The sequence below is a fragment of the Urtica dioica genome, chromosome 5 (genome assembly GCF_054948205.1).
Source record: "Urtica dioica subsp. dioica isolate 48M chromosome 5, U.dioica_male_clone48M_v1_H2, whole genome shotgun sequence".
Taxonomy (NCBI): domain Eukaryota; kingdom Viridiplantae; phylum Streptophyta; class Magnoliopsida; order Rosales; family Urticaceae; genus Urtica; species Urtica dioica.
The window spans coordinates 42,343,749-42,368,488 of record NC_142760.1 but is presented as its reverse complement, the minus strand read 5'-3'; the positions used below and the strand labels follow the sequence as shown (position 1 = coordinate 42,368,488).

The window sequence follows — 24,740 nt, the reverse complement described above, 5'->3', positions numbered from 1 at the left end:
GTTTTGTTTGAGATTTGGTTTTTATAGTTCCATATCAATTGTGGATATGTTATTATGAAATAGGTTTTTATAGGTCTAACCAATCTTTTGACTTTCTTTGTAGTTCCGTCTATTAAAAATTTATACACAATGTACTATCATTCATTTGATTCTCTAATTTTGAATATCGTAAGCACTGAATCGGAACTCAGTTCCAATTCTTGTAATTTACGATTATGTGAAGCTCAAAGATGATCCAACGGTGGAATTATAATCTGTCCAACTCAGTTCATAAGAGACAAAAACCCATCCACGTTTGTGCCACTCAAGAGGTTTAATTTGCCGACATGTGTATTCTAAATATTTACCATTTTTTTTGTCCCATTGGTATTCCATGAATATTTTTTTTTACTGTTTTTATACAACGTTAATTAAAGTATCAATAATAAAAATACCATAATTAATGGGATATGTCCATTTAATTATTTATTTTAAATTATTGAAAATTAATGAAAAAATATAGTATTTTATCATATGTTTATTTTTATGTAATTCAAGTACTTAATTGGACTTTCTAGAGAGCAGCAGTTATAAAACCAGTAACGAAAATTAAGGAGATTCTATTGCCTTATTTATCTGATTTTATTTTATTTTATTTTTAAATGTGCAAGCTGTAACCTTTTCGTTTAAAAGATCTCGTAACTTTGAAACAGAAACAAGAAGAAACTCAAAGGTGAGATTAATTTTTTTTTTTTTTTTTTTAAGGAAGAGTGAAGTTTTTTCTGTTCTTTTTCTTTCTCTCCATCGATTCCAAGCGAGTATTATTACCATCATTCCATTATTTTGTGAATTACTTTTTTTTACGCTCTCTCTGTGTGTGTGTTATTGACCTGTATATTTTATTGGAATTTTGTTTGGTTAAATTATTAATATATAAATATGTTTTCTGAACTCGAGTGTGGTAGTCCTTTAAAAGCATAATTTCTTCTGTCAGTTTGCTTTTTTGAGATTAACATGATGTCCTTGTTTTGGATAATTGAAAAGGCTTTAGAGTGAGAGAGAGAGAGAGAGAGAGAGAGAGAGAGAGAGAGTTTAATAATAATAGTACTAGATAGATATGGTGTTTGAAGCTCTGGGCTATTATCTTCTCTGACTGTTTCTCTTTCTCTAAAACCAGTGACTGAATGGGTTTATTGGTGCGTTTTTTTTTTAAAAACCCTTATGTTTCCTCTTTTCTGAGTAAAAAAAAAAATTTATTTTGGTTTTCTTATTTTTATTAGTATTTGTGTTTGGTTTGAGAAAGAATGTATTTTTAGATTTGGGTGATTCGTCTTCTATTCTCTGCTCATTCAATTCAAAATTTTTTTTTTTTATTATTATGGAATTGAAATGAAATCTCGTTCGAGTTCTTGTTTGAGAAAGAAGAAAGACGGTTCACTATTCTGTGTTTTTCGACCATATAATTGTTAATATTATCACTAATTGTTCTACTCCTCCAAAGTGGTCTCTGCGTGTGTGTTGTGTGTGTTTTTTTTTTCCTGTACAGTTCACAATGTAAATTTGTGTAAAGCTTGTTTCTTTTTTAAAGCCTTGTCATTTATTTATTCACAGAAAATCAGTCTCTTTACTTTCCTTTTTTCTTCCCTAATTCGGAAAGAAAAAAAACCCCATTTCTGTGCTTTTGGATTTCTGATACATTTTCAGATTGTCACATCTTTTGTTTCCCCTTTCTCTTCTGTCTAATATTTCCATTCTCATTGTTTTTTCCATATAATATAGTAAAAAAAAAACCCCTCATTTCAGTGCTTTTCTGATTATGATACATGTTCAAGTTCTCACATTTTTTTTTTTTTTTTTTGCAGTGGTGAGAATATAAATGATGGATTTCTCAGAGTCAACAAAGATTCTGTTCAACAGGATTCAAGAAATCGAGCCCGAAAACGTCACCAAAATCATCGGATATCTTCTCTTGCAAGACCACGACCGAGAGATCGCCAGGCTGGCCTCGGCCCCGGACCACCTTCTCCGCCAAGTCATCTTCAAAGCCATGACAGACCTCCAATCCCTCGCCACCTCATCGCCCCCGTCCCCGTGGGACCCGCCTCCCCAACCGGAGCTCCAAAACGACGCCTTCTATCCCGACCCGAGGCCTCACCGGAGATCGTTCTCGTCGAGCCAAGTCGTCGCCGCGCCCGAGTTTCTTCCGATCAAGACTTGCCATTACTTCAACAAGGGTTTTTGCAAGCACGGGAGCTCGTGCCGGTACGTCCACCACGGACAATCGTCGTCTTCGAACTCGCCTCCGCCGCCGGAGAGCTTTTTCTCCTCCGTCTCCGGCGGAGGGTTCGAGGAGGTTCAGCTCGGGATGTTCTCTCCCGGGTCGCTCGAGAAGCTCGAGGCCGAGATCATCGAGCTCTTGAGGTCGAAACGGGGAAATCCCGTGTCGATCGCGTCGCTCCCGGCTCTGTATTTCGAGAAGTACGGTCGGTACTTGCAAGCCGAGGGATATTTGACCGAGAGTCAAAGGCACGGGAAAGCCGGGTACAGCCTCACCAAGCTCCTCGCCCGACTCAAGAACTCCATTCGATTGATCGACAGGTAAATAACTCTGGTCTCTCTCTCTCTCTATATATATATATATTCCCTTTTTTTATGATGAATGATTATGTGTTGATAGAACTAGTCTCTTAGTATTATTAAGGTTGGTTTGTGTTTTTATGTTTGTTGGTTGATTATGTGTTGTGTGTGATTAGAGATGAGGATGTTTGTTGGGAACTAGATATTGAGGGTGTAAGAATAATAAGAGATGATGATTATGGGTACATTTGTAATATTTAGAAAGTTATTTAGCTTGTAAATAAGAGGGTTTAAGCATAGAAATGGGAAATTGTGTGAGAAATTAGAGCAGTGAAGAAATTCCAATTTGGCCTCTCGGGTGTCCGATATTGAGGGTATAAGAATAATAAGAGATAAATATGGGGTTAAATATATCTATATATATAAGTACAAGTTAGTTAGCTTGTAGATAAGAGGGATTTAGCATTGAAGTGTGTATATGGGGATTGTAATGAGAAATTAGAGCGAGGAAGAAATTCCAGTTCGCGAGAGCACGGACCTTCCAAAAGTCTGATATTGAGGGTATAAGAATAATAAGGATAATTTGGGGGTCGAAAATATAATGTTTTTGAAAGTTATTTGGCTAATAAATAAGGTGGATTTAGCATGGAAATGGTTGTATGGAAATTGTATGAGAAATTAAGGCGAGCGAGAAATTCTCGTTCGGGAGAGCTCGCAAAAGTCTAATATTGAGGGTATAGTAATCAATAAGAGATAATTAGGGGGTTAATTATATAATATTTATAAAGTTATGTAGCTTATAAATAAGTGGGATTAAGCATAGAAATTGGTGGATTGAAATTCCAGTTTCGAAAGTCCGATATCAGCTAATGCATGTTTTGTTTATATCTCAATAAATCCGAAAGAGATCGTATCAGTATTTCAGAGACTCTAAAGGGCTATTTGGCTAGTTTCATAGTAAATCCCAAACTATGGCTAATGTTTAGGTTTCACATTAGGCTTTAGGATTGTCCTTTCGGCTAGTTTTCAATAGTAAATCTCAATCAGTGGCTAATTTTTAAGATTCGTGTGACTTCATTTAATTGAACAATAGTCACTAAACTTAATGGATTAATCAACGATTTGGTTCTATTCAACAGAAAGCGCATTAGATCATTATGTTTAATTTATAATAATATGTATATAGAGAAAATTTTCTGATGAAACTACCTCAAACCAACTCGATTATTTTCCGGTCTGGCTTTTGCGTTCCAAATCGGGTTGGTTTGGATTTTGAAAATACCAAATTAATTTTGTCTGTTCGGATTGACAATGCATGATAAATAAATAAAAACCAACCAACACAACCCCGATTAACTAATGGCTAATGTTTAATTTGGACTCGATTATTTACTAATGTTGTGAAATTTATTACGGTTGAGCTAGCAGGCCTCACGGACAGCACGCCGTGATTTTGGCGGAAGATGCGATCAAATACGCCGAGAGCCGAGCCGAGAAGAGCGACCCGGGCCCGATTGTTAGTGGGTCCCGCCAGATTTACCTCACCTTCCCCGCCGACAGCACTTTCACCGAAGACGACGTCTCAAACTACTTCGAGTAATCATGCTTTTTCCCGATTTCGATTTCGATAGTGTGGCTCACTTTTAAAAAAAAAAAAAAAATCTAATTCGATTTTTTTTGTTTAATTATTTTTTTGCAGCAATTTCGGGCCCGTGGAAGATGTGAGGATTCCGTGCCAACAGAAGAGGATGTTCGGGTTTGTGACTTTTGCGAGCTCCGACACGGTCAAGATCATCTTGGCAAAGGGTAATCCTCATTTCGTCTGTGGGGCCCGGGTTCTCGTCAAGCCTTATAGAGAGAAGTCAAAGCTCACCGATCGGTACGTCTAATTTATATTCTTTTCTTTCTTTTTTTTTGTGTGCTTTTCTCAAGTCTTTTTCGCTTGATATCACTTTTTTTATTCGAAACGCAGAAAGTACTTTGATCGATTTGACGGTCCGGTTTACTACCCTTCGCATTATTCTGATATGGAAGCCGAGTTTCACGCAAGTGAGTTGATTAAGAACACAATGATTTCACGAAATTTCTCTTTACGAAACAATGAATTTAAAATTTATATTTATTTATTTATTTTATTTATCTAGTGTCGAGAAGCTACGAAAATTCTCGGTTGATGAGGAAACAAATGATGATGGAACAACACCAACGAGCCCTCGAGATTGAAGCTCGACGGCTCTCGGAGGTACAGCTGGCGGCCAAGCCCGTTAACAATCATCAACCCTTTTTCGGATTTTCCATCGACGAGTTCAAACAAGGTTTGTGATTGTCTAAGAAAAGTAAAAATATTTCCGCAAATTATTTTACTAAAGTCTCATTATTATTATTTTTTTCCATGTAGATCCTTTTGATTTTCAAACACCGGAACGGTTCACGAATCTCTTCGATGTTTTTGGCTCACCGAGCAATGACCAATTCAAGCCTAATATAGCTGACCAAGAAAGGTTTATTTCTCAATAAACATTACCATCGCTTTGTTACGTCTTGTATTTCTCTTCGGTGTTTATTTATTTATTTTTTTTAATTTTTTTTTGCAGCCAAGTGCTTAATCTTCCGGATAGCCCTTTTTCGGCTTCGATAGCTAGTGGAATCTCAACAGTTATATAAAGGGAAAAGAAAAAAAAAAAAAAAAAGACACAGAAAAAGATTTATATAGAGTTTTTGGGTTTAGATTACTTTTTTCTCAAAGGCACACACTAAAATCATCAACGAAAAAAAGGATCGGCTTTTGGTCGATTTTTCGGTTTGAAGTTTTATTTTTTCTGCGAGTATATAAAAGAAGAGCCGTGGACGAATACCTCGGGTCAAAGGACAGACTTAGCAACAAAAGAAGAAGAAGAAGAAGATATGATACAGAAAGGAAGGTATATATTTATATGATATTTTATAAGAGAAGAAAGGATTTTACAGTTTCTAATGTTTTTCTTAACAGAAAGAGAAGGCAAAAAAACAGAGTCTTTTAAGTCTTTTTTTATTTTAGTTTAAAGAGGCTGATATAAATATATAATATATAGCCAGTCGTATTACTATTAGTGAGTACAATGCAGTGTCTGTGAGAGGTTTAATTATGTCTTTGAAACTCTCTGTAAACACCGAGCAATAGTTGAAATAATAGAGTTTATTTTAGTTTATTTATTAACTATCTAATTTTTTTTATTGCCTATTTTGCTTCATCTCATTATCAAAGTCATTACCAGCACTAACAAAAGTTCAAGACTATATAACGTGACAAGTTCTAGGTGTTAATAAATAAGCAATAAAATTGTGTTTGTAACATTCATTTGCTATTTCAAGTTGTGAGCCGAATTGTTTTGCGACGTTGACAATGTGTGTAATTATAAACATATATACTTTTGGTTCTTTACGATAAAAATATATATATATATATATATATATATATATATATATATATAATGGACGGTTTGCAATCAAGTGTATAGCTGGAGAGAGACTCAATCAAACGCCATAATCTAAGGGTAACAGTGACTATTGAGAGAGTGACATGGCAACAAAAAATGCGGTGTTTGTTTATATGAAATCAGAGATTTTTATTTTATTTTTCAGAATGGTGACAAATGAAATTGGAATGAAAACTTGAGAAATCAAGCTCAATGTGACTTAACATTTGAAAGTCAAGTTACATGTTGAACATTTTAGTAAAATTTAAATTTTGGGTAGGTAAAATATCTAAAATACCATTTTTAAAAAATTTCAAAACGATTAAAGAGGCCAAAATATTCGAAATCACTAAAAAAAATAAAGCAAAACATTTGAAGATATAAAATAAAAGCAAAAACTTTAAAAATGATTATTCTGACGATAGTAATTTCGTTTGTCTTGAAATTTTTGTCTTCATTTTTTCATTGATTTCAAAAACATTTAGAAGAGTATTTTCGACGTTTTACTTACCTAAAAATTTAAATTTTTTTTTAAAGTATTCCATATAGAGCTTAGTTTTCAATTGTGAGGTAACTACTCCCGAGCGGAAGATAAATTCATATGAGGGACATTGTGGTAGACTATTATATTGTATTATATGTTGGGGAAACATATTAAATACATTAAAGTTATCTTTTTGGAATAACCCGGATAAGTTGTATTATATTGCTACTGAATACTAATAGCGAATTGAGATTATTTTAATATTTCACTACTACCAAGATTAGCCAATGAGATTGAAACACGTCACATAGAATAAATAGCTCTGTACATGACTTAGCTCCAGGTTCTATAAGAGTAGGCCAATCACAAATCATTTAGGTGCAACCAAATCTTCCTTTATAACCGTTGGAATTTAGCAAATAAATTAAAAAATTCCATGCTCTGTGGCCATTTATTTGAGTTAAATTTAAAGTTGATGCAAGGAACATATAATATCCAATACCAACTTATGTATGAACGAGAGAGCAGAGTGAAATACACAGTAAAAATGTATTATAAAATTTATATTACAATAACTGAATATTTATGTACCTCAACTTTATACAAATAAAATACAACAAATATACCTCAACTTTCCGGGTCAAAATTTTTATGGTGAAACACAATTATAGCCAAAAATTACACGGACTCGTACACAAGAAATACGAAATAAACAAAATCTTCAGTTAGTACTCTTTCTTTATCAATCTGTCAACTCTTTGATGGCTCTTAATTTGACAAAAACCCTTCATCAGACTGAAGAACTTATTGATGAATATTAGTTTGATCAAAACCTGCATCGGATTAATTCCTCATTAAAAAAGACTTGCTAACCATAGAAAATACGTAAATTCAAATATTTTGTGATGTTTTATCAGATTAAGTAGAGAATTGTACCTTTCCTTTACAGCTCCGCGCTTCAAATCCTTGCCTATACGGACAATTTAGTCGAAAAAAATATGAATATATTTTCACTTAACTCCAATTCGAAATGCACTGAAGTCGAAGTTCTCGAGAGAAGGAACATTTTCAGAGTCTCGAGTCGCTAATTTGGCGCGTCGGTAATTACTTTCTTCCGTATTTATCCGCCAAATCGCTGAGAAGTAATCTCTGGCGAAAGGCAATGTATTTTTCGATGCTAGTCCCGGCCCATTGCTGGCAAAAGCTTTCGTCGGTCGGAACGAAGGAGCTCAGAGGGAACGGCCCTTCGGGCGCTTTCTTAAGCGAAACCAGAAACCGGTGACGTGGCCGAATTCTCTGCTCGAGAGATAGGCTTAGGTACATTGGGTATTTGGTCAACATTTTCACTTCGTTGTTGAGTTCGTTGATCAAGTACAAGTACTTGGGCTTCAAGTTATCCTCCAGAGACAGAGATAGAACCTGCAAATAGTACACGGGATTGGTATAACACGGAAGTAAAATAAATGGAAAACGAAAAATAAAAAAAGGATGGATTGAAAGGTTGATTTTGAGGAGGAAAAAATTTGATTTTTTTTTTTTTTTTCGTTTCTACCAAGCAGTCATGTTTTCATTTTCATATTGAAAATACACTCAACTCTCTCTCTCTCTCTCTCTCTCTCTCTCTCTCTCTCTCTCCACTTTACAATTACAACTCAACGGTGGCGACATTTTTATAACAAAAAATTAGCCAAATAAGCCACCGAAAGTCTAAGAATGGCTAGATAGATAACCTTTCGTAATTTTTTTTATAAATAGCCATCTCAACTTATTTAGGCACTAAAAAAGACAAAAATACGCAGAAACATTCCCGCCTATACAAAACGTTATAAGTCAAATGGCTATTTACAGAAAATTTACAAAAGGTTGGCTATTATACAAAACGCTATAAGTCAAATGACTATATAGCTAAAAGACCCTTTTTATAATTGGTGTTTGGTTTTCGGACATCTGAGTTGAGTTGAAAGGTACTTTCTCGTATAGAGAGAGAGTTCGTGTTTTGGATTTGGACTGAAGATTGTAACCCATATTAAGACCTTCCGATTAGTGCATAGCTCTCGCCAGTGGACCGGGAATCTCGAGTTTAAGAGAGACATAAATCCCAACAGCGATAAAAGTAAATGAGGCGAAGAAAAAAAAAACGGACCTGTGTGAGGCTCGTAATGACTTTCAAGATATCGTCGTTTCTCATCCCAATGCTTCTGAAGAAATTGATCCGCGGAAGCAACCCGTCGTCGATGCTGTAGTGAAGAAGCTGAGGATGCTTCGTGACCATCTTTACGATACTGTCCCTCGGCGCCCCGATCTCGTTCGAGAGGAAGAGGTACCTTGTGTTCCAAGAAACGTCGATCCGCTGAACCAGAATCTGAGGGCTCAATTGCACGACTTTCCCGAGATCCTTCTCTTTGATCCCGACCTCCTCGATCAGATACCGGGCCGTCGGCTTCAGAGAATTCTCGACGCTGTAAGAGAAGAGCGACGGCGCGGCCGATATTATCTGACCGATTCTCGAGCTCGGGATTCCCAGACCGGACAAGAAAGCGACGTGAGACTTCAAGTTGTTCTCCACCGTGTACTCGAGAATTTGAGGCTGTCTCAATAGTATCTTCTTCACGTCTCTCTGTTTGACTCCGACGCTCAGAAGATATTCCAACCTCTCTCTCGCGGACCCCACGTTTATCCGAAAAGATGGCACGTGTCGCTCGTAGATCTGAATGAAGTGCGATTCTTTGAGCCCGAACGTGCTCAAGTACTCGATTAAAGGTAACCACCGATTGTCTATGTTGACCTCTTCGACGAGCCGAGGATATTTCTCTTCGAAAGTTCTCCTCTTATTCACCTGAAAATATATAGAGCTAAATAAATTTCAGGCACTTCAATTATTACTCTGATTCTTGTCCACATTCACGCTAAAACGTGTGTTTTTCTCGTAGATTCGCGTAACCTTTCCTTTGCGTGAATCCACGGAGCCGAATGACTCGTTGGGGATTTTGGTGTGAGTTTTCTCTACCGTTTTCTTGTTATCTTTGCCATTTGTGACACCTGAGAAAAAAAAATGAAAAAATCCTTCAGAGAGACGTTTCCGATGAATTACGGCTAAAAAGGACTGTGCGTTCGAAGGAAACTTTCTTCTTCTTCTTTTTTTTCGCTGAAACGTACTTCCGTCAATCTTTTTTTTAGACTTGGCTTTCTTTGACTTTCTTTTAGTGTCTGCAACAAGTTCATCCTGGATAAATTCACACGGCGAAAATCAGGATTATAAAGTTATCTCTTTTTTTTTTTGTAACAAAAAAAAAAAAAAAAAACAAAGGACTTTTAAGCTTTGAATCTTCTGTTATGAGAAGCTAAGAAGCATAATGTAAGTTGTAAGTTGTAGAATTCAACTGAAACATATCAATTTTCCAAACATTATAAGAGACTAACTTCACTACTTCCAAAAAAAAAAAAAAAAAAAAGCTCTAAAAATCTTCCTAAAAAGTAAAATCCAAAACCTTTTATCTGTCTAGTGACTCTACACTAAATTAACTCTGTCAAATAGTTGCAATTCTCTTCAAATTCTCCAAAGACTTAACAATTCTTCCACAGAAGTGAACTCCATCAAATGGTCATTCTAAATTTAATACAAAACTTCACATTTCATATCATTTAAATTTATTAAGACGAAATTAACGAACTGAACTTCACAATTGGTCTAAATTCATTATTGAAAGGAAAAAAAAAAAAAAAAGGCAAACTCACATCATTGAACCAGTCATCCACAAACAAATCACCATCTTCATCGTCTTCGTCGGAATCCTCGGAATCATCGGAATCGTACGGATACAGAGATTGGCCGTGCCTGGATTTCCGGTTGGACTTGAGAATCTTCGGGTTCGAGTGAGTCGAAAGCTGAACCGCGAACCTGCTCGGACCGGTCTGAGCCGGAGCGGAGAAGCCATTGGAGGAGCCGAGGACGAAGCTCGATACTGGACAGAGAGCACAGAGAGTCATTGATTGGGTTTCGTTAGATAGAGAGAGAAGAGAATGAACATACTCAAAAACCCTATCTATACCCATAGTAATGGCTTTTTGGCTCTGAGTGGACAAGGACAGGCTTGCTTGAAAAATTATGTAGATATAATTTTTATTTTTATTTATTTGTTTTGTGATTGTTTCGCGGTTAAGAAAAGATTTAATTTTGTGATTAATTTGGTTCTAAAGTCTAAACACAGAACAGTCAACGAAAGCGAAGCTAGAGTTGACTTGTATCCCATAGATTCAGCTTCTTCATTCCTCTCCTAAGCTAGATTCTGTTTCAAGAATTTTGGGGCTCATTCATGTCGTTTGTTCCAGTTAGATTCGACGACGTGTCGTTTAATTTTACATTCTACTCTAGGGAGATAAACCTTTATGAAAATGAGAAATATAAAATTTATTTTAGCTCAGAAAGAAATAAAGAGTTTAATTATTTTCTTAATACTATATTGTTACATCGAGCGAAGTTAATTAGATCATACATTCAAATATAAAGTAAAATAAATAACTTTTTAGCGACACAAATTTTATTTTTATTTACATGGATATAAACTCTCATCCTTGAGATATTTGCCATTAATTTAAGAGTTTAATTAGTTTATACATTGCCAAAAAAAAAAATCATCTAGCGAGAGAGTTAAATCATACATGCCATCTTATATTAATTCGTGACAATAACATTTGGAAAGAAAAAATAAATAAATAAAAAAACAAAAACAAGTTCAATAATATCCTTATTTATAAACCAATCAACCACTCACGCACATGTCAAAAATCCCAAGTGGGTCCTTATTTTTATGAGTGTGTGTGGTTTGGCGCGAACGAACCTACGTGGCCAATTTTTAAAACGGTCATTAAAATATACCTAATTCTCTCTCTCTCTCTCTCTCTCTCTCTCTCATCTAATAATGTCTTCCTCAATTCTCACATCTCCAACGAGCTCAAGCACAGTCTTCAGAACCAGCCTCAAACGCACCCCAAAATCACACTCCGTTTGCGTCGCTTGCAAAATCAATAACAGCCGTCCGATCAGAAGAAAGAGCCTACACGTGACGAAAGTTGCAGGGATCGATGAGTTCTCAGTCACAGCAGATCAGGCCTCATCCGCGGGGCTTACGTGGCAGATTGTGGTTGGCGCTTTAGGTATGCTAAATTGCTAATCTATGTGTAATTTAAAAATAATTTCAATTTTTTTTTTTTTTTATGATTGAGTGTGGCGATTTTTTTTTCAGCTGGGGCTACACCTTTCATGGTGGCAGGGATTGAGTTCAGCAAAAGAATTGTACGTGAAGTAATTATATAATCAAAATGATAGAATTTATTTTATTTATTTGATGTTCAATTTTGTTTTAATCGTGTGAGATATAAAAATAATAGATGGCACAAAAGAAATGTGATTTGTGTGGAGGATCTGGGCTAGTTTTGAAGAAAGAACTCTATGTTCGATGTCCCGGTTGTGGTATGACTTGATTTAGTATTTCTTTGTTGAGTTTCAATTTTTTTTATTAAATTGATTTTAAGTACATAGTTCAATATATTGCAGGTGGATTTCTTCCTTGGCAATCATGGAAGAGATTCTTTATGGGATAAAGCCACATCCTTCGTCCTTGGAATGTCAAATATATTATTCGTTTGCATATATATAAAGTAATGTAATATGTTAATATTTGGCTACTCTATCAATTAGTATACACATAGAGGATTCATCAATATCATGAGGAGAGTTTTTTTTAGCATTTCAATCCCCTAATGTTCGCTGATGGCACAATTTTTTTTTTTTTTTTTTTTTTTTTTTTTTTTTTTTTGCCGAGCCTACAATCTTAATGCGACTTGAAAGTGTGTAGAGAAATATCAAATGTGGTCCGGTAAGAAAAATAACCTCGTCAAGTTCGAGCTTGTATTCTCCAAGAATTGCTCTTGAGAGGCGAAGCGAAGTTTTATTGTGTAGACTTGAAATGGGTGTCTGTGAGAAAGATCTCAAACATTTGCAAAATCTTTTACTAGTGTGTGCGCCGAAATCTCACGTCTAGTTTTGTTTATCTAAAGAAGAAGGTTTCCAGTATATTAGAGCGGTGGATTGAGAAAACTATTTATAAAGATAGAAGGCCTAATTTTTTTGACAAAGTCTTGCTAGCGTCTATTGGGAATTTTGATGGATCGGAGTTCGAGATAAAGAAAGGTATATCTTACGACGAGAGCATGAGATAAAACATGTAAAAACCTAAAGGTGTTGGTGGTTTGGGTTTTAAGAAGTTTGAGGACACGAACAAGGCCTTGCTTGCGAAGTTTTGATGACATTTAGCAAAAGAGTCCAACATGCAATGAGTAAATATTATGAAGGCGAAGTACTTCCCCGACACAAAATTAAACAGATTTACTACGCTATTGTATAATGTATGTGTGCATTGTGAGTATTACGTATATAATATGCATAAGAATAATTTTTTTCTATATTAATGTACACACTTGCTCACCAAGGTAATTCAAACTCATAATTGTCAAACTTAACGAAAATCATTGACAAAACTATTTCAATGTGTATCTATCACACCTATTTACATGTTTCTTATTATTTTTAGTACTGCCTCTTTATTCTCTTCCATGTCCATGTGTGAGATGTAAAATGACAAAAATAAAAATAAAAATTAATAATCTAAATGACACGTGTTTATGCGTAGTGAGAATAGTATGTAGACAGGAACAATTATATCTATTAATATACATACTTACTTATAAAGATAATCCAAAGTCTCAATAATCAAATTTCATGAAAACACTACTGCCAAAATTGTTTAAATATTGTATTCTTCTTTTCAATTTTTTTTCATGTGTGACATGTATCATTGTTTAGTTTTAGAGAATTGTGTATTGTATTTATGAGTATATATAACGTGATTTTTTTTTTTTTTGTGTGTGTGAATTCCTTTGAGACAATCACACTATACATAAATGCTTTTCATTTTTTTTCTCAATTATGGAGTTGAGAATCCTTCGGAACAGAGTATAAAGTTACGCAGTAGATATGAATTGTAATTTCAATGGCATATTTGTCTGAATATTTAAATCGTGAGATATTCATATTCGAAGAATAGTTTCAAACATGAGGTATTTACGATGTATTCGAAGAATAGTTTCAAACGTGAAGGTATTTGGGCCTACAATATCGAGTGAAAGCCCAAGAGATCAGAAATGGGAGTCTCTTCTAAGAAGTAAGAACCACAAAACATCACTCGCTCGCTCGACTCAGCTCTCAACTCGTCTCTAACCCCTTCAATCTTTGATCGATCAATCCTCTTCAAGCTCGAGAGAACCAGCAATGGCAGCGAAAGCGCAGTTATTTACGGGATTGCCCTTATCTTCCTCTTGCTGTACCGTCAAGGCACGGCCTCTCACGACGTCGTTCTTCTCCACCGGAGGTTCTTCTCTCTCCTCTCTCCTCTCTCCTCTCTCTCTCTCTCTCTCTCTCTCTCTCTCTCTCTCTCTCTCTCTCTCTCTCTCATATCCTCAGAGAACTATTTACGTTCTCAATACTCATTTATGCTTTGCTTTGTGAATTATTTTCATTTCTTTCGTTTCATACATACAAATTGTAATATGACAAAAAAAAGTCCCTTTCTTTTCCTGTTTGGTGAATTTCCCAGCAGAGAAATTCCACTCAAAACTCATATAGGTTGATTCTTAGTCAATCAGTTAGGTTAAACCGTCCGACTTTAAACAACTGAAACCTAGCTCAGGAGGGACTAAATTGCAAGAAATTGTTGCAGTTGGGGGATTAAAAGTAGAAGTGGTGAGACTGGTCAGCGTCAATAGAAAGCATGGCGTTCGAACCGGAGCTCTCGGTGCTCGGATGAATCTTTTTGACCGCTTCGCCAGAGTCGTCAAGGTCCGTTTTCTCGATCAATTCAACTAATTTCGCATCGAATTCGAGTAGGTTTTTTTTTTTTTTTTTTATATATATATATTTTTTATTTCATTGCAGTCATACGCGAACGCGGTGATAAGCACGTTCGAAGACCCCGAGAAGATCTTGGACCAAACGGTGATCGAGATGAACGAGGATTTGACCAAAATGCGACAAGCCACGGCACAAGTGAGTGAAAGCGATTGTGTTTAAGCTTTCCTTTTTCCTCGGATTTTAGGTTCGCTTTTGTTTCGTAATCTTCTTTGTTGTTTTCCAAAGGTTTTGGCGTCTCAAAAGCGGATGGAAAACAAATACAAGGCCGCCCAACAAGCTTCCGAGGATTGGTACGAACGAAAGAAGAAAAAAAGTGCGAGTCTTTCTTGAAATTTGTTTTTTTTTTATTTATTTATTAAACTTTCTCTCAGGTATCGCAAGGCTCAATTTGCTCTCGGGAAAGGAGACGAAGAGCTCGCTCGCGAGGCTTTGAAGAGGCGTAAATCGTTTGCGGTGCGTTTTAATATAACTTATGTTCGGTTGTCTCAATTATTAGTATTTTAATATTATACTTCTTCATTTTGCTAAGGCTGTGTATGTGTATTTTATTTTTTTATTTTATTTTATTTTTTGTTTCAGGACAATGCCAATGCTTTGAAAACTCAGCTCGATCAACAGAAAGGCGTCGTTGAGAATCTCGTGTCTAATACACGAGTGAGTTCTCTTTTCTCTCTCTCAATTTTTCTTAGTTATCGTTGCCTTGGCTTTCTTCGAAGAAAAAAATGTGTAATATCGCATCATTTTTAGCAATGATAATTTCTCTTCTAAAAAATAGTGTGTTTTAGGGAATCGCGAGTTCAAATAATAGCGGTTTCAATAAACAAACGCTTTCATATACCAGAGCTATACATTAATTGAAGCACGAGACATTTTTTTTACGTGGTTATTATGACTAATGTTATAGTAATGGGAACTCTATTTATTCGGTAGCTTCTGGAGAGCAAGATACAAGAAGCGAGGTCGAAGAAAGATACCCTGAAAGCTCGAGCTCAGTCCGCCAAGTTTGTACCCGAAATCTTTCTTTCTTTTTGTTCATTCCTCTCTCGGAAATCTATTGTCATCTTTGAGATATCTCATGTGACAATTCATTTCCGTGTTCTTCAGGACCGCGACCAAAGTGAGCGAGCTATTGGGAAATGTGAACACGAGCAGCGCTCTCTCTGCTTTCGAAAAGATGGAAGAGAAAGGTAAAAAAAAAAAAACTTTATTAAAGACCGCTTTGAAAGTTTGAAACTGAACACGGATATGTGAGATTGGTTGCTTAAGGAGAAAGTTATCTGTTTCAGTGATGACGATGGAATCCCAAGCCGAAGCCCTCGGTCAGTTAACTTCAGATGATCTGGAAGGAAAGGTAAGAATCATCGAAAAGATAAGATTTTCGATATTTAATTAGAACATGTTTCTGTAACGTTTCGGAGGCTTTAAAACCCTAATATGGAAAAAAACGAACGGTTCATTATCGCAGTTTGCATTGCTAGAAGGCTCATCGGTCGATGATGATCTGGCGGAATTGAGGAAAGAAATGTCTGGAAGTTCAAAGGTATCGTCTGAAAAAATATAAAAGAAACCTATGTGATCATGTTCTTAGTTATGTTTCATCCGGTGATTAAAATGCTAGCTGCCGATAATAGCGACATAAATTTTAGGGTTTTTTTTTTAGCTATATAGCCAATTGAAATCAATGGATTTGCAAAATAGCCAAGTTTCTTCTAAGGTTAGTGAAGTAGCCAAATTTTACAAAAAAAAAAAAAAAAAAACCCTCTCAGTAATCTTTTTTCCACTGATAAATGGATGGATCAGTATTATGCTAAATTTGGAGAACAAAACTTTCGCTTTTATGCTAAAAACTTAAAACTTTTGGCATTCGCTAATTAGTCAGTTTCAAATGACGTTTGTTCTAAACTTTATAATGCTGATTTTTGTTTTTGCTGAGAATTTCAAAATTTTACCGGTTTTCAATGAAAAAATCGTAATTAGAAATGATATGGCCAGGTTTTGCCGGAATTTATGCCAGTTTTTTTACGATTCTTTTACAACAAAATGAATGTAATGACTTTGGCTGCCGGTAACCACGGAAAAATATTTTTTCTTAAAAAAATTACGACATTCCCTGATTTGAAATCCGATCTTTTATTCATTTAGTGTTTTATATTTTTAAATTACGGTGCCCAAACAGAAAGGAGAATTGCCACCGGGAAGAGTTGCGAGTTCAACAAGCAATACGCCATACCCGTTTCAAGACCCCGAGATCGAAAGAGAACTCAAGGAGCTGAGACAGAAGACCAGGGACTTTTAACGAGCTTTCGAAGGCAAAGCTCGAACTTCGCTTCGTTTCGATCGTGTTTTTTTTTTAAAACATATTTGTATAGCTGCTATTAGCGAAAAAGGCCAATCGGGTTTTCATTCTGTAGATACTAGCATTTGAGGAGAAAGAAGTGAAGAAAAAAAAAGAGTATTCATTCTACATCTGAAGCAAGTTTGTAATTGTAAGCATCTAAATATACATTTTTTTTTTTTTTTTTTGTGCTACGAAATAAATGTTTCTCTTGTAATGTATTCAGGGCCAAATATATTGAGCCAGGGATGGCAATGGGGCAATGGGTACGGTTTGAGTGAGGTCCTATAAAATCAGACCTTATTTGCGATTTTTTTTTTTTTTTAAATCATATCCTACTCATGCTCATTAAACAATTAGGGTCCCGTAAAGTTAAATCCTATGATTTTTTTTTTTAAATAATATCTTATTTGTACTCGTATATTTTTAACGGGTCTAAGTCTGGATAAAACCATAGAAGGTGCATGGTAATTTATGAGTATGTTTTTACATATTTGATATTTAATTTTTGATAAAAACAAATAAATCTAAAAAAAATACTTGAATAAAAAAAAAAAAATCTAAAAAAAATATTGAAATGAATAAATACGTATACTATAATTTATTTAAAAATTCATAAATATAGTAATAAATTTTCAAGCCGGTGGAGTATGGGTAGAGTCTTGCATAGGGTACTTAAAAAACATACCCCATTTATACCCATATAATTTTTAAATGTATTTTATTGTACTTTATCCATTACCCATTTATGCGGGTAAGCCTTACCGTAGTAGGTAAGATCTTGCCGGTACGTGAGTACATGGATAAAATTATCATCGAACAACTTTATCAAGAAAAAAAAAGAATACGACGATCCTCTTTTTTAGGATAAATGACAATTTTTAAAAAACGACATGTCGTAGGAAAATGTCAACTTGCTTTGGCCCTTGTATCAACAATAGAGGTTCATACTTTGAAGTTTCGCTATCCTTTCTGCAAAATGTAAGAATTTTCTGATTTCTAACGATAAAAAAAAAAAAAAAAAAAAATCGATCTGATTTCTAATTTTCCCTTTTTTTTTTGCACGCCCCTAAAGAAAGAAGGTCGAATCCCGTTTTAACCCGTTAACTACTCTCTGTGTACAAACAAATTTACAAAGCCAATTTGAGATTAATGTAATAATGCACGTATATGGCTTAAATCATCTTGAAACACTTAATTAATAAACTCATGGATGGTTTTGTTTTGAACTTTGAAGTTTGAAGGATGAGTTCTTACAAGGAAAAGAGTGCCTTGGTGTCTTCTCAATTCTTGGCCAATACAAATTTACGCGTGTGAGTCATCAATGACGTGTCATCACCGAAGGAACACTTGATTTCTTATGCCAAATTGACTTTACTCCTCAACAACACGAACTATTTTAGATAAAAATTAACCTTACATAAAAAAAAATATTATATCATGTAATTTCATTTATTTTGATATTGCAAACACAAAGTTTTACCTCAAAGAAAGAAATAAAAAATTTTATTTTATCTGATTCTATTATATATCATTATTTGTTAAGCTTACACCAGGTACTCTCCCTTATTTTTATCCTCGTAACAAATATATTCGATATTAAAAAAAAACAAATAATATTTTCTCCCCTATTATTTTTCTAAAAAGTCGTTTAAATATGTTGTAGCGTTATTTTATATCATAGAAAACAACACTCCTACTAAAAAAAGGGTCTAAGATCAAGACTCAAAGACAAATGCCTCACTTCATTTGCACCTTCGAACTAATATTGAGCGTCAAAACGTAGATCGTGAAAACACCCCTGCCCCTCTTAGTTCATATTTCTCTTCTTTCTTAGAAGTCAAAAGATTTTACCATCCTCTAACTCACATGCATCATAGGGTCAAGTCTTTAGATCGAACCACGTGCGATCTAAAATATTGATCGAAAAATGATATTAACAACATAAGTATCATATTATGTGCTAGATTGAATTGCATATTAACGTTTTGTGTAATGTATATGTGTGTGTGATTTTGGAGATATCTGTTTAATTATTGAGAAATTGTCCCATTTGTCACCAATTTCGTAACATTTTCCAATTTTCCACGAAAAGACTAATTTGACCCAAAATGTTATCGATATGTCAACAATGTTGACATCTAATAGTGAAGGGCAAAAATAGATGTCAACATTATTGACATAAATGATGGCATTTTGGGCCAAATTAGTCTTTTGATGAAAAGTGGGAAAATGTTATGAAATTGGTGAAAAATTGGGCAATTTCTCTTAATTATTTTAACTAAAATAGGCGATATTTAAATAGTACAAACTAACTACTTTTGCACATAAATAAGACCTAAATATATATTATCTATGCTACGAGCTCCTTATTTACACGTATTTCTACCATCCTTATGCCACTTACTAAAACAAAAATTGAATTCTACAACACAAAAAGTTGTTGTACAAAGATATGGTATAACCGTCGTAGAAACTAAACTTTAAAAAATTAGTACAAAAGTAGAATTTTCATCGGCGCTATATGTTAGTTGCTACAGCGATTTTTTATAGCAGTAGAGTTCTATTGTTTTATGTTCTCGCCGCCACGAAATATTAGTTAGTTGCGGCGATATTCTACAAGGGTTAAACGTATTATTGTGTAATCTTCTTGTTGCAACGAACTGAATTTTCGCTGGGCGAGACGTAAAATTTGGGATTTTTCTGTAATAGTTTGAAAATTATTAAATTGTCTAACTTCTACGAAGGTTAAAATATCTTTGTAGAAAGTAGTTGTTCAGTTTGTAGTTCTGATTATGTCAAAATGAAAAGGAAAATGAAATAGTGAGAATTTAGATGGAAGTACAAAACAACATTCACTACTACAAAAGACTCAACAGAAGATAGCGGACTTGAGTTGTGTACCTGTTGGCGGTGGTCGGAGAGAATGAAGGAGAGAGAGGACGGTGGTGAACGCTCGGATTGGTGGTGGTGGAGGCTCGGTGGAGGACGCTCAGAGTGGAGTGATGGTGGTGTTTGGGGAGAGAGAGAGAGAGAGAGAGAGAGAGAGAGAGAGGAACGGAAAAGTAAAAAAAATGGAGGGACGGAGAAGAGGGTCGTGGTCGTTCTTGGTGGACTTTGTGGGTAGTGGTGGTGTAATGTATAAACTTTTGTAAACGCTCGACTTGTGAATTTGAATAAAATGGACGAGTTTTAATTCAAATTCTTGTTGCATATGAGACGTCCTTAAATTTTAAATATCTTGGAAAATGATAATATTTAAGGTCGATGAAATTTCGGAATGAGAATATTCGAGTAATTCAATATTATTATTCGGAACATACTCGGAGATTTAAAAATCTCGAGAGTAAAAATAAATTCCGAAATCCCTTAAGTATATTCAAGATAACGGGAAATACTAATAATTTTCTCGGTTATTTTTCAAGATTATTTTTTTAATTAATTAAGGACAGGATTGTGAGATTTTATTTTAAAAGGACTTATGTGCAACATTTTGAAGGACGAGATTGAAAGAAAAAGAGGAAAAGGGATCGTTTTAAGAGAATCGTGCACATGTGGCATGACGAGAGAGTGCCACGTGGCCATTTATTCCACTTATTTCACCAGTCACCGAGCCTTGCCATTCTTCCTCTCTTCTACCTCGCGAGCTGTCGGCCGAACCCCTTCACCACCGCGCGCGCCAACTGAGGAGAGACGACGCCGCCGTGAGCCGCCGCGACGCCGGACCAAAGGGTAATCACCGGGAAGAGGACGAGGAAGCTGTGAGACCGAGAAATTCCGTGGGTCAAGGTGAGAATTTCTCTTCCTCGGATTGATTCATGGTTAGGGTTCTAAGATTCAAAGTTGGGGTTTTCGGTTCCGGGTTGAATTCGGTGAAAGTGGTTGGGTTTATGTGTTGTTTGGACTCGATTAGTGATGTTTATGGCTCGAATTTAAGGATTGATTCCGAATTTCTTTGGTTTGGTTTGGTTTTGGCCGAAAATGTGATGAACTAGGTTTTATTTGGGGCTTTTGATCTCTGCGTGTTTAGTGATGATCTTGAGCTGTTTTTGAGGTTGTTCAATGTCTGGGTTTTGGTTGGAAAGGGCTGTTTATTGGTGATTTGAATTTTTGTGATCGTTTGGGCGTGTGACTTGTTTTGGCCGTGAGCATGAGTTTTGGCTGATTCGGTCTATTTGTGTTGTGGTATGATATTTCTGAGCCTCGGTTTGAGTTTTTTGTGATCGTTTTCGTGTCATGACATTTCCGGTTAGTAGGATTCGGGTTGAGTCGATTGAATTGGTTATGGGTTCGGGTTTTTGAATTGTGATATCGGGATTTGAATTTTGAAACTGATAAGAGTTGGAATTTAAGATGTTAACTCGTCATCGGATTCCGGGTTTGAATTACAGATCTTGACGAACTGCTATGGTCTGAGATGATTTAGGTTGTTAATCTTTCTGGATAGTAGACAAAACAGAAAACGAAAATTTCATAAAATAAGGCCTAACTTGCGGATTTCATCTTCATTTGAAATGTTTTAGAACTTGGATGACTGCAATTTTGCTTCTTTTATAGTGTTTGAACTTTGGAGTTTGAATTTTTCATTTAAAAACTACTGATTTTAGACGAGTTTTCACATTTTATAAGAAACTGGTTCCAACCAAATTTGAACCTCCATTATATTCAATCAAAACCCGTTAACTGAGTAATTAAATAACCAAAATCGAGTTTTCTGGTCAATCTATCGGTCCCTGCTCGTAAATTTTAAAACCGAAAAATTTGATTTCGGTTTTAAAAAATAGGATAAACCAAACTTGATTAACATGTATACAACCCTAAATCTATGGTCACTGTTAAAATGTTTATCATTCTGTAATATGTACATCAAATATCATTTTGTTCTACAAAGTATGACCACTAGATCTCTCTCTCTCTCTCTCTCTCTCGAAAAATACACTAGGTTTGCAATGAAGAAAGGAATACATCCTCAGATGCAATGGGTGTCGGTGGTGACTCAGGACGGACGATTGATGATCTCGTTGATGCCGAAATTGTATCATATCAGCCAAGTGTACCAATTGAAAGCCAAGCGCCAGATGGCAGAGAGTGTCAGCCGTATCGCAAAGTTCAGGCAGCGCTATGGTTTGGGAGACCCTACTGAGGATTCCTCAACTCCCAACAAGCCCCAAAACTGATCTTAGAGAACTTTTTGCACCTTGGCTCCTGATTTTAGATTTTTCTTTATGCATGGATTGAAGTCAGATGTTTTTGTTGAGTTTGCTTCTATTTTTTTTCGCAATAATATCATTTTATCTATGTATTTTAGTTACTGTCAAGTTTGTTTGCTTCGATAGTCTCTTTTCAATCAGGAGATTTAGTCAAAATTCTGATGTCATCCGATCTATAGATTTTAGGTACTATCAACCTAATCTTTCTCGAGCATCGAGTCAATATTAAAATTCATGAACGAGGTCTCGAATCTCAAACAAGCATTACGAATGGAGTTAAATAAAGCACAAGAGAAGATGAACACGAAAAATACTTAAATTAATTAAATATGAATCCACAACCATAATCACGAACACTAATCACGACCGTTAAGCCATCACCCTCTCGGGGATTAGTTTATGGTGGCAACAAAAAAAAAAGAAAAAAAAAGCACTCTCCAAGAAAATCAAACCAAAATAACAAAGTATAAACGAGAGTTCCATAGAATAAAGATAGAAGGAAAAAAACGATGAATCGCGATGGTGAACGGCGACAAATGGTGATCTTCTTCTCCGACTTCCTCTTCTCTCCCTACGAGCCAAACAAACAAAACAAAACTAAAATAAAACCTAACTTGTGTTTTTAGAGAGTCTAAATTGTATGTGTAGGTTTCTAAGGTGTTTTTGGGGGCTATATGGACCGTTGGATGGGATTTAAAGCCCAAGATTACATTTAAAATGAAAAAAAACTGCAATGTTTGGGCCATGTGCGCTGCACAAAATGAGTGTGTAGCGCACAAAACTTTCTGATAAGATGTGCACTACACTAGGGCTACACAACGGGCGCACCGGGTCCTCTGAAATAAATTAACACTTCATTTTCTGCTTCTCACATTTACAGTTTTCAAATAAATTAGAAATGATCCGAAATTAAAATAACCGAGAATTCCAAACGAATAATTAAATTAAATTCATAAACATTATTAAATAAATAATTATAAATTATTTATTTAAATACTGAAAGTACATAATATAAAACAATCTAAGAGTATTTAAACGCTATAAGCGATTTAAAACTCACGAGTTAATCGAGCTTTATTTCGATAACTCTTTTATCTTGATATCTTCAAAAACTGGTCTTGTCGTCTCCGACTCGTCTGGTTCTCGTCCGTCGGAGACGGCCTCACCCAGGCTGTGCGACCCGCCGGCGTCCCCTGGTCGGCCTCGCCTGCGCGAGTGGCATAAAAAACTTGGGGGCCTAATAGGGATAAGACATCCACAATATAAAGTTTTTGGTCCACGCGTCGCTCTCGCACGGAACAAAGGCGGTCTACGCGACCCAGAGCAAAAGGTGACTCGCGCTTGAATAAGTTTAACTTTTGAAACACCGAGAAATAATAAATTAAATTCTCGATTTCCGAACCAACTCTAATCCCGACAACGAACCCTATCCTCTTTAAGTAAACTCGAATCCAATAACTAACGGATATTCAACTCCGGATACTAGTTCTTTTGACGTTTCGACAAGTGCTAAGTGCCTCGAAGAACGTGTGAAGCAAGACATCTTCGAGAATCGTCGAGCTTTCTGTCGAACAATTCCGGGTAACTGAGGAGACATAAGTCAACTACTTACCAAGGGGATAACCTTGTTTGTTTGTGCATTTGCTTGCTAGTAAACAAGAGTAGGTGAAGCCCTAAAATGAATAAACTCGAAAGTTAAGGCTTCGGCCACTCTTGCTTGAAAACTTAGCTCGGGTACGCCCGTTAGGTTCAAACGCTAACTTGAACCAGCCACGTTTGCTTTGTGTTTAGTTAGACTTCTCTTCTAACTCTAGGAAGTAGGTTATAATCGAGAGGACAGAAGAGCGATAAATCTCAAATTCAATCGAGAGTAGAGAGTTCGGAAGTCACATTTCGAGCTTTCAACTTAAAACACTTAACGAGCTTCAAAGGGAATCAATAATTTCTTTCGGGGTTTATCCCGTTACGCTCTTCCGTATATAAGTTTAACGTGTACGCTGCTAGCTGCAGAGTACCCAAACTTTAAAACTCGTGTTGGTGGTACTCACAAGTCCACGACTTTTGCTTAGCAGGCCATGCCGGTCCGTGCACCGAGTACTCGAAGCAATGGGTGAAGGTCGCACATCGAGAGCTCATTGCTAGCTGGAAGACTCACCGGGAGCTGCCTTGAGCACACCGGGGCGTAGTGGGTGAAGGTCGCGGTTCGCAAGCTCACTATGCCAGAAACCAGCTGCGCTGACGTCATGATGAAGAAAGTACCACTGGAGGATCCCAGACAGGTGTTAAAACTTAGATCAGCTGACGACTGCTGCTCGAAGTCTGAAACTGGTCTCTAGTCGGACCAGAGGTTATAGCAGTGAGGAGTGTATAACCTTGGAGACGGCTAGTATTTTAGGATGCGCGCTCATTAGTCACTTTTAGGTGATAGCTGCATCCTGTATTCTTGTTTGCTTGTTCGCACGTCATATGTTTTGCATTAGCTGCTTTTCTTTCCTAGGCTAGACTCCCGCTTGCTGAGTCATTCGACTCATAGTTTTATGTCCCTTGGTAATGTAGATAAGGCCAAGGTGGCAATGTAAACAACTCAGAAGGAAACCGAGACGGGACGAGTATCTCTCACCTACGGGCTATGGGTTCTGGCTCGGGAAGTAGACCTCTATATATAATATTTTGAATAATATCGACTCTTCTTAAAATAATATCCCGTGTATATATGTAAAGTCGGGAGCTTCTA

At 36.0% G+C, this 24,740-nt stretch overlaps 5 protein-coding genes across 8 annotated transcripts; 4 read left to right on the top strand and 1 right to left on the bottom strand.

The window, feature by feature from the left end:
- Positions 1-645: 645 nt before the first annotated feature.
- LOC149398694 (zinc finger CCCH domain-containing protein 18-like) lies at positions 646-5,769 on the top strand. 3 transcript variants are annotated; one of them, XM_089615293.1, is made up of 8 exons: positions 646-712; positions 1,842-2,577; positions 3,982-4,152; positions 4,256-4,435; positions 4,529-4,605; positions 4,701-4,871; positions 4,955-5,057; positions 5,151-5,769. In XM_089615293.1, the coding sequence occupies exons 2-8, from the start codon at positions 1,856-1,858 to the stop codon at positions 5,218-5,220; spliced, it is 1,494 nt and encodes a 497-aa protein (XP_089471419.1). In that variant the 5' UTR covers positions 646-712; positions 1,842-1,855; the 3' UTR covers positions 5,221-5,769. The 3 variants fall into 3 exon arrangements, with proteins under 3 accessions (XP_089471419.1, XP_089471418.1, XP_089471420.1); XM_089615292.1 differs by lacking the exon at positions 646-712 and adding an exon at positions 763-1,175; XM_089615294.1 differs by lacking the exon at positions 646-712 and adding an exon at positions 764-1,175 and having other exon boundaries at positions 3,985-4,152.
- Positions 5,770-7,043: 1,274 nt separating this feature from the next.
- LOC149398693 (Mitochondrial transcription termination factor family protein) lies at positions 7,044-10,576 on the bottom strand. Of its 2 annotated transcripts, XM_089613950.1 has the most exons (7): positions 10,545-10,576; positions 10,231-10,457; positions 9,652-9,718; positions 9,437-9,534; positions 8,639-9,331; positions 7,432-7,914; positions 7,044-7,328 (listed from the first exon to the last, which is right to left on the bottom strand). In XM_089613950.1, exons 1-6 carry the CDS (start codon positions 10,546-10,548, stop codon positions 7,600-7,602), a joined length of 1,404 nt encoding a protein of 467 aa, XP_089470076.1. In that variant the 5' UTR covers positions 10,549-10,576; the 3' UTR covers positions 7,044-7,328; positions 7,432-7,599. The 2 variants fall into 2 exon arrangements, with proteins under 2 accessions (XP_089470076.1, XP_089470075.1); XM_089613949.1 differs by having other exon boundaries at positions 10,231-10,566.
- An 806-nt stretch (positions 10,577-11,382) lies between these two features.
- On the top strand, positions 11,383-12,294 carry LOC149398692 (uncharacterized). Its single transcript, XM_089615667.1, has 4 exons — positions 11,383-11,649; positions 11,739-11,788; positions 11,884-11,965; positions 12,050-12,294. The coding sequence occupies exons 1-4, from the start codon at positions 11,415-11,417 to the stop codon at positions 12,094-12,096; spliced, it is 414 nt and encodes a 137-aa protein (XP_089471793.1). The 5' UTR covers positions 11,383-11,414; the 3' UTR covers positions 12,097-12,294.
- A 1,428-nt stretch (positions 12,295-13,722) lies between these two features.
- Positions 13,723-17,110, top strand: LOC149398691 (membrane-associated protein VIPP1, chloroplastic-like). Its single transcript, XM_089615640.1, has 12 exons — positions 13,723-13,922; positions 14,271-14,389; positions 14,486-14,596; positions 14,687-14,751; positions 14,833-14,914; positions 15,041-15,115; positions 15,392-15,462; positions 15,566-15,648; positions 15,748-15,812; positions 15,927-16,001; positions 16,638-16,770; positions 16,873-17,110. Exons 1-11 carry the CDS (start codon positions 13,823-13,825, stop codon positions 16,755-16,757), a joined length of 966 nt encoding a protein of 321 aa, XP_089471766.1. The 5' UTR covers positions 13,723-13,822; the 3' UTR covers positions 16,758-16,770; positions 16,873-17,110.
- A 4,628-nt stretch (positions 17,111-21,738) lies between these two features.
- LOC149398690 (Ribosomal protein L31) lies at positions 21,739-22,173 on the top strand. Its single transcript, XM_089614702.1, has one exon. The coding sequence runs from the start codon at positions 21,746-21,748 to the stop codon at positions 21,971-21,973; it is 228 nt and encodes a 75-aa protein (XP_089470828.1). The 5' UTR covers positions 21,739-21,745; the 3' UTR covers positions 21,974-22,173.
- Positions 22,174-24,740: the final 2,567 nt, after the last annotated feature.